At 32.8% G+C, this 8,550-nt stretch overlaps 2 protein-coding genes across 5 annotated transcripts in view; both read right to left on the bottom strand.

Annotated features, from left to right (window-relative positions):
• The window catches only part of LOC115239350, a 7,791-nt gene extending 5,093 nt beyond the window's left edge, over positions 1-2,698 (bottom strand). The window contains exons 1-6 of the mRNA XM_029813822.1: positions 2,539-2,698; positions 1,879-2,306; positions 705-737; positions 437-598; positions 207-336; positions 44-117 (exon numbers count right to left, since the gene is read on the bottom strand). Coding sequence (XP_029669682.1) covers positions 44-117; positions 207-336; positions 437-598; positions 705-737; positions 1,879-2,306; positions 2,539-2,548 — 837 coding nt within the window. The 5' untranslated portion in view covers positions 2,549-2,698. The remainder of the gene's footprint in view (positions 1-43; positions 118-206; positions 337-436; positions 599-704; positions 738-1,878; positions 2,307-2,538) is intronic.
• Positions 2,699-4,071: 1,373 nt separating this feature from the next.
• LOC115239472 (spectrin beta chain, non-erythrocytic 5) overlaps positions 4,072-8,550 on the bottom strand; it is a 73,341-nt gene continuing 68,862 nt past the window's right edge. For 2 of the 4 annotated variants that reach the window (XM_029814016.1, XM_029814014.1), the window contains 4 exons: positions 6,910-7,056; positions 6,738-6,812; positions 6,221-6,252; positions 4,072-5,899 (listed from right to left, as the gene is read on the bottom strand). In XM_029814016.1, the coding sequence (XP_029669876.1) occupies positions 5,657-5,899; positions 6,221-6,252; positions 6,738-6,812; positions 6,910-7,056 (497 nt within the window). In that variant the 3' untranslated portion in view covers positions 4,072-5,656. The remainder of the gene's footprint in view (positions 5,900-6,220; positions 6,253-6,737; positions 6,813-6,909; positions 7,057-8,550) is intronic. The other 2 variants (XM_029814013.1, XM_029814015.1) reach the window with 2 other exon arrangements.

Genomic DNA, 8,550 nt, shown 5'->3' on the forward strand with positions numbered 1-8,550 from the left:
GAAAATATAATATTTTTTAGATAATTCAAAAAATATAAGTTACCTCTTTGCAGCTTTTCAAAACAGAATTTTCTTTTACTGAAGACAATTTTGGTGTATTTATTTCTGATGTCAATTCTAATTTATAACAAAAATTGAAAATGTTATATAAAGTATTTGAATTATATATATATATTGCATAATTATTAACAATTTATCTTTCTTACCATGTTCTTTATATTGATCAACGTATAATTTACGTTTAGGTAATATAGCAAAATGCACATGTAAATAAAATGTTAACTTTTTGTATTCTTTGCACTGTTTAGTGCTGTTAGAAAACAAATCATTCCATAACTGAAAAGAATGAAATACTACCATAGCTATTTTATTTGATTCAATCTTATATATAATTTAATTGCAAACATTTAATCCTGTTACACAGATAACTTTTTACCTGGAAAAAGGTTGAATAATCTCCGATATTGTAACATAATATTAATTGAGCATATGGATCTGCAGTAGATTCTAATTTGCATGCCGAATTTTGAAAGCCCATTTTTGAAACTTCTTGAATTAAAGCTTCAGCAGTGCTTTCAAAATTATGATCCAAAAGAAACTGTAAAGAAAGCAATTTTTTTAAATATGAAGTTTGCTTGAAAAAGAGCATATTAGTCTAAATGTAATATTAGTTCTGTCGCATATAATTATATCATTAATTGTACCTGATGAATTACTTTGATATTTTTATCAGCCATTTAGTTCTCATATGAATCACTCACAACCAGTACATATCTCTTATTTAGTTTAAAAATATAATTATTGTAGAGAAAGTTCTGCGAAATATTACAACTTAATTGTAAATAACTTAATTATAAATAACTTCCGTGTATTTTACAAAATGTAATTGAAACATTTTATTTTATTAATATCTGTCTATACTCTGCTTTTACTCCACTTATTATTCAGGCTATTTTAGCACAGATTTAACAGGTATTTTTCTCGTAAAAACTCATACCGCGAAATGTATCAGTTTAGGTCATTAATTGATTTTATGCAAATAATACACTATTGATCAACATACTGCGCCTAAACAACGGCAAACGTGTATTCTGATAACTTGTAGTGTCACGCAGTAAGATTCTAATTTTTACGATTAAAATTCACGCTCGTTAAACGTAGTCTTCACAATATATTGCCATGAGCAAAATTTATTACGATGTTCCGATATCCGTGTAACGAAATTGGTAATTTGCCATTGCCATGTGACCCGCGGAAGAAAACAAACGTTTGACATTTACGACTGCGTACGACTGAGGAAGCTTCTGCTAGCTGTCAGTTCCATCAATTTTCTCGTGTACGCACGCGCACGTACTGTATGCACACACGCGGTTCCTCAGCTGTTTATAGTTCACAGTTGTTTACATTATCGTTCATCGACATTTATCGATTCCTGAAATTGTCTTTCGTAGAATTGGCACGGCGTACTGGTACAATTTAGAAAGATTGTGAAAATGACTGAGGAACAATGTTCTTTATTGTCCAATGCAGTAGTTTCACAGGTTTACTCTTTTATTAACCAATATATTCTTTACTCACAAGTTGTATTTTAATTAAAAGAGAATCTGCTTATACATATATATATATATATATATATATATATATATATATATATATATATATATATTGTGTAAACTGCGTGTTACATACCAAACTTTATCACCGAAGAGGAAGAAAGGCAAATTATAAAATACATAAATAGCGTACCACTACCAAAATGGACGCAATTGAGTCGCCGTAGATTGCAAAATTGGGGTGGGATACCACATCCTAAGGGAATGATAGCAGAAGAGATTCCTAGTGTAGGTAGCAAGATATATATATATGAACATGTTATCAAACCTTTAAAGTAGCTAACTCTTGTTGTAATGTGGCAAGTTTGATGTCTGTTTCCAAACGATCTGGCTGTTCATTGATGACTTTTGCTAATACATCATATTCTATTCTATTCTTTCTTACACGTTTGGCATCTTGCAATTCTATCTTAGTCTTTTCTATATCTTCTTTGGCTTCTTCTATTTGTATTTCAATTTCTTTGGACAGCTGTTCATAGCTGTCTAACTCTTCTCGACTCATATTTGAGACTAGCCTGGATTTTTTCTGTGCAAATTCACACTGCGCCAACTGTGATAGCATTCTTTCATGTAACGTATTATCCACGTCAGAACTATTAATCCACTTTATGAACGATTTTAACAACATATTGATCCTACGATCATCTCCCGTCCCATCGCCGTCTATAAGTAATCTCCGGCGTATTACTTCTTCTGCAAATTCAAATTTATATTGTAAATTATATATATTACTCTTGTACAATATATATCTTTTAATTATCAAAATCTCTAAGTTGATTATATATTTATATTAAATAAAAACTGTTTATGTGTGTGTGCATTACCAAAATTTTATAATTGCATTTATTGCTCAAATTGTTATTCATTATTTCTTATAGCAGTAAATATTATAATCATAAACTATTGTTAAAAACATGCTATTTACCATCAGACATCTCGTAATGTGTTTATAATCAAGTGAATAACATTGACGTATCAAGAAGAGATGCGATATGTTTACATCAATGAGTAAAGAATCACAAGAGAGAGCATTTGGTGCTAGCAAGCGGACGGAAGTGCCTATATATAAGTGGACGCTCAAGATGGCCGCTCGGGGACGAATTGCAGCATGACAGAGATACTGGAAGTACCTCAAAGGCCTGGCAATGCACCATGTGTGTGTGTGATCTTACAATTAAAACTTATTAATAATATTTTTTTAGCCTAAGGCCGGTATTCATAGTCAGTTCTTATATTTAAGACCGTCTTAAGCACAATCTTAAGATGTCCTAAACCAATCACAGAGCCGTATTAGCATCTTAAGACATTACTTAAGACGGTCTTGAAATAAGAACTGACTATGAATACCGGCCTTAATGTTGAATATTTCATTGGGATCGAGCTTCTTGTATATTATATTTTATCGCTTAAATAATCTTATCAAGTATTCTGAATATTTCCGTTATTATAAAAACCGTAGAGACATCGTATAAAATACATATACGAAGCCTATTATGCGATGAAAGGAGAGTAAGAGGGGTAAAATTGCCCAGAATGACATATAATACACTCCGTCTATATATTTTGTACGTCTATGACAAAAACATTTTTTTAAATAAATAAATACCTTCAATCTAATTACGGTTATTTTTGGCACAAAATGATTTTTGTAATAGATATTTTCTCAGATAATTCCATATCGATATTTCCTCTCAAGTCCATCCGTATCACAGATTATGCATTGAATAAGATTGAAATTTAACCAAACCAGAAAAAAGAACCTTTAGCTCCTTTTGTTCTGATTTTTTAGTCAAATTCCAATTTTTAATCTTCACTCTTCAATACGTGGTCTGATACGCGCGCTTCTTGGGAGAGAACTGACCAACTGACAAAAGAATTAATTAAGGCTGCGGTCGAGAAGACGCTAGAGATGCTTCGAACCATTGCATTAACCAATCAGAATAAAGAAATCTTTACTCTTTGTGTCCTGATTGGTCGATCAAACGCTTCGAAGCATTTCTAGCGTCTTCTCGACCGCAGCCTTAATTAATTCTTTTGTCAGTTGGTCAGTTCTCTCCCAAGAAGCGCGCGTATCAGACCACGTATTGAAGAGTGAAGATTAAAAATTTTAGAATCGATGATCGTGCGCAAAATAAGTGCAGACTGGAATAAGTAAGGCAACAGGTGGCTGTACACGGCCCTGAAAAACATCGAAAAAAGTGGATGCTCAAGATGGCTGCGATGACATACTACCATAGACATAGTATATCTAGACCGAGCGTTTGCCTTTATTTAAGGAGTGGGGGTAAAGGTGCACGTAGAAAAGGACACCAAAACGTGGCGAACATGAGTTGTGGCCAGTCTCTGATTATAGTGTCTCTAAATTCGGAGTTTGGCCATCACTCCTGCCGACCCTTAAGTAATCTTTTTTTTTATCTTTAGATTTTTACTTCGGATTTTATAAATATAAATACGCGCATTTTATTTTTTGTTCATTGATATTATATTTTGACCTTCTTTCTCTCTATAATTACATACAGGCCGACGATACGCCTGCATAGTATACAATTTTTATATTGTATTAAATACACTTTACATTTCATAACATCACCATTATCGTAAAAATGGTATAACGCTCGAGAATATATAATAATATTTCATCTTCTTCACATCAAAAAATATGTTGACATATCTCTCTGTCATTTAATATTTAATACATTAAGATCATTGGTCCCACACATGGGTCTACAAATATATAGTATTTGCAATATATATTATGACATCTACAACTTAAACATTCCGCTCTTCTGGCATTTTATCATCTGTGCTGTTATTTTTTAACTTAAAAAAAAAAAGGAAAGGTATAATCTCCCTCTCTTTTTCTCTCTCCAAAAACAGAAGATATCTTACACTTTGTTCTTAAAGTCAGGTACATCTCAAATAAACTCGGTAATCTGTAATCATCTGTTTTCATAGAATAGCAATTTTTTATATTTTATAAAATGTCATTGTTTGTTGTGATATTCTTAAAGGCCTTCAGTTTAATAATTTTATCATATTACTGCTACAGCGGTAATTCGAAAAATTCATCATTAATAGACTCAAAATTAAAGTTAAACATAAAAAAGTCAATACAATTGATATGTTTATATGATATTACACTGAATGTATTTGTTTTTTTCAATATAACTGAAAATTTTCAACTGTCATAATCTTTAAAGATGTTACTTGCACATATTGTGAACTCTTTATTCTCTCTCTCTCTCTATTAATATATATAAGTTTATTAGAGTATATATATATAAAGACATAGAGTAACTATATATTTGTATATTTTCTCGCGTTATATTACTTTTAACATATAAAAATATAGTTTGTTCATTAATATGAGAGAAAAAATACTTTTTTTCTCATATTAATTAATAGGATATATAAGAAAATTATTTCAAAATTAATAGTTGACAGTATGTGCCAACTAATCCTTGGGATCATGACAGTTGATAACACAGTTTTAATTTTTATGAATATTTTGATAAACATTTTTTTTATATATACAGTAAAAAAATTATTCATAACAACATCGAATCAAACATTTTCGAATAATTCGTAACATTGTCTAAGGATTTGAATAATACTTTCAAACATAAATTTTATGAAAAATATGAAGTTTAATTTCTAATTTTTTTCAAATTGTAAATTCATAATTAAAAATTTATTTTTTAATTAATCATCGATTATGATTATGATTGCAAATATTTGAGAATTTCTTGTATATTGATTCAAGTCCGGAATTATTGGAGCACATAGAATTAAAATTATCATGATAAGCGTACAAATAATATTGCTATAAAATTTACAAGAAATAAGTTATACTATCGATGTACTGCGCAGCAAAAATATATGCCATGATATTAAGAACCCCAATGATATGCTTAAGAAACTTCGTCGTTTGTTTTATACGAGGAAGATCGCATTTTTTGCATCACATTTAAGTAAGATTCGTATGCAACGACTATAAAGACCATAGTTATGAAAGCGCTTCGTAAAAGCTCTTGGAATTAGCGTTACGATTGAGAAGGTTTTTTGCGTCTTCCGAATAAATTGCTCAACACAGAACTTCGCTTGTAATCGCGATCTTTGCGATTGCCGCCTGAACTTTGCTCGCTTTCTGATCCGCTCTCTGACGTTCTTCTGCCATCCACCACTGTGATGTTCGTAGGAGACGTTTGCGGAGCCGCCGGCGGAGCGACATAAGGCGGCAACGATGTTGGTCTACCGGTGAAAGTATTATTTTGTTGCTGCATACCCTAAAAATGTGAATCTATTACTCGGACTTATAAACGAAAGAGAGCGATAAATTTATCATGACGTATAAGAAATCATTATAATCGCTTGTTATGCAGCAATCTTATATAATCTAATTTAAATATAATATAATAAAAAAGCATATGCAATATTTTCTTATAAAGCATCTATCTTGGAAAAATTTAAGAAATTTTATAATAGTAATTATGTATGTGTGTGTGTGTGTGGGTTCATTTCATAAAATAAATATAAATTGCTTTAAATTGTTCACTAAATTCCAAGTATTTAATTTAGTTCAATTAATATGTTTTAAAAAAGCTTACTTGTCTGATATTTACTGGTACATTCCCGTATGCTGTAACAAAAGAAGAACAGAATTAAGAAATTTTTTATTATGTTAAATTGGCATAACAAATTAATGCAACATTTGCAAAATTCAGCTATATTGTTATTATACACTAAATAGCTATTTACAATTGTTATTGCTGATCATGTGAATTGTAGAGTTAGAAAATTAAAGTGCAGGTACCAGAATATTAAAATATAATTTTCAAAGTGCTTATAAACAATTAGCAAAAATCTGTTAATATTTTAAAAGATACAGATGTCTATGTGTTCTGGTTAAAAATATATGTTTATAAATATGTAATTGATAATTTTCACATTGCTTTAGCATTTTACATTCCTGGCCAAGCACTTCGGTAAATAAAAAAAAAATTTTCATAAAATACAGATGAGTGACGAAAACAAAAGTGTCAATATAGAATGGTTGCATGCGACTTTTTCACATTATCGATCTTTCTGCAGATCACCGAATGTGAGTGTTTCGTAATGACTGACCAAGATGCTGAGGAATGTTCCACTGAGTCATTCTAGTCGGCGGAGGGGCACTCAATGGCAATGGAGGTGCTAATTCTATAAAATGATGATGAATGTTCATGTGTCCATGAATATCGAGTAGAATCTTCCTAAACCTCTTGAATCTTTCAAATTACTATACACAATAACGTACCTTGATGTTGCGGCGGAAGATCCACGCTACTTTGTCTATGCCATGTCGGTGGCTCGTTCGATGGGTACTGGCCAGATCCATTATGATTTAACGTTGCACTGCGTTGTTGATAAACGGGCCTTCCTTGTTGCAAATGGTGTTCCACATCTATACGGAGACATTTTTTTTTAAATATTGATGTGTAAGAGATTACAGGATTAGAATGAGAGATAGATTATAATACATGTAAAGAGAATATTAAAGACAAAAAGACAAAAAAAAAAGTAATATGTGCAAAAAGTAAATTTTATCTTTAAAAAAATCGATTTTAATTGTATCTAAAAATTGAGACTCGCTATATATATTTCGAGATATTTTTAAATCAGCGAGCGTACCATTACGTCTATATTGCATCATATTTTCCGAACTCGGTGTTCTCATAGGAATAGGTGGAGGAGCGCCTCGCGGCGGTATGGGTGGTTTATCGGTTTCCAGCATCGCGGAATTGTGTTGATATTGATCCCACTGAGCCGCCAACTGCTCCTGTTGCATCAGTTGCTGCTGCTGTTGCGCGAGCAGCTGCTGTTGCCTGTGCATCTGCAGAAACTCGGTTTGAGTTTGCGGTATCTCGGATCTCTGCGATGCGAGGAATGCATCGACATTCTGCGCGTCGTTGCGCCGCTGCTGATTCTGCCGATGTGTCTGCAGGAACTCTACTTGCACAGTGCTTGGCGAGTGTTGATTCGGCGACGTGGGATCACGTCTAATCACAGAGTTCTTGCGCTCCATCTCCGGTGTGGAAACGCGGCTACTTCCGGTCGACACGTTATCGTCCATGTGATCTAGCCCCGAACTCTGCAGCCTCTCCAAACCTTCTTGCTGCATTTGGATTTAAGGGATAGAGAATATATGGATCATATTATAGTTTTATAAAACAATAAAATAAAAATAAAAAAATTGAGATAATAAAAAATGATAAAAAAGGAATTAAAATAATAATATTCCAAAAATTCATATATAAAAATGGTAAATTAATTTATTTATTGCACACCTTCTGAGACTCGTCGTAGCTTAAGAGCTGCAGACTTGGGGGCAGTTTCGCGTGAAACGAAATTTTGTTGACCCAATCTTCCATCTCCTGTTGACTCGGTGCTAAAAACAAAAATTCTGAGCCGTCCGTACACTTTAACCGGAACACGTTCTTCTTCTTGGTGTAATCGTCCGCTTTCTCACACATGGCATTGAAAATCGTTATCGGGGCAGTAGCCGCTTTGCTCAATGAGAAATCCTCCACGTCCTTGAAGAAGCACAGCAGTTGCCCGCATAGTACTGCAATAGCCGAGAAATAAAAATATGTTTACGAATGTAAAAGCTTTACGTCTATTTAATTTTATAAATGATCAAGTACCGGTGTAATATTGCTTCCACGATCGAACGGCTGCCTTTTTACCGGCGCTTTGAAGCTCGTGCTTTCGTTCGAGAAAACCTTGAATTTCGACCGGTCGCAATGCATCCATATTCTCCATTCGTTGTAGTTTTCTGAAACTTTGCGTTCTTCGTCTAGTCGTGAAGCTCGGGGTCCGTTTTGGTTTCTTGGTATCCACTTTCATGCTTTCAGCCCTCTTGATGTCCGAAGTCGCTGAAAAAAAAAAAAAAAACAAT

The sequence above is a fragment of the Formica exsecta genome, unplaced genomic scaffold (assembly GCF_003651465.1).
Source record: "Formica exsecta isolate Colony F162 unplaced genomic scaffold, ASM365146v1 scaffold38, whole genome shotgun sequence".
Taxonomy (NCBI): Eukaryota; Metazoa; Arthropoda; class Insecta; order Hymenoptera; family Formicidae; genus Formica; species Formica exsecta.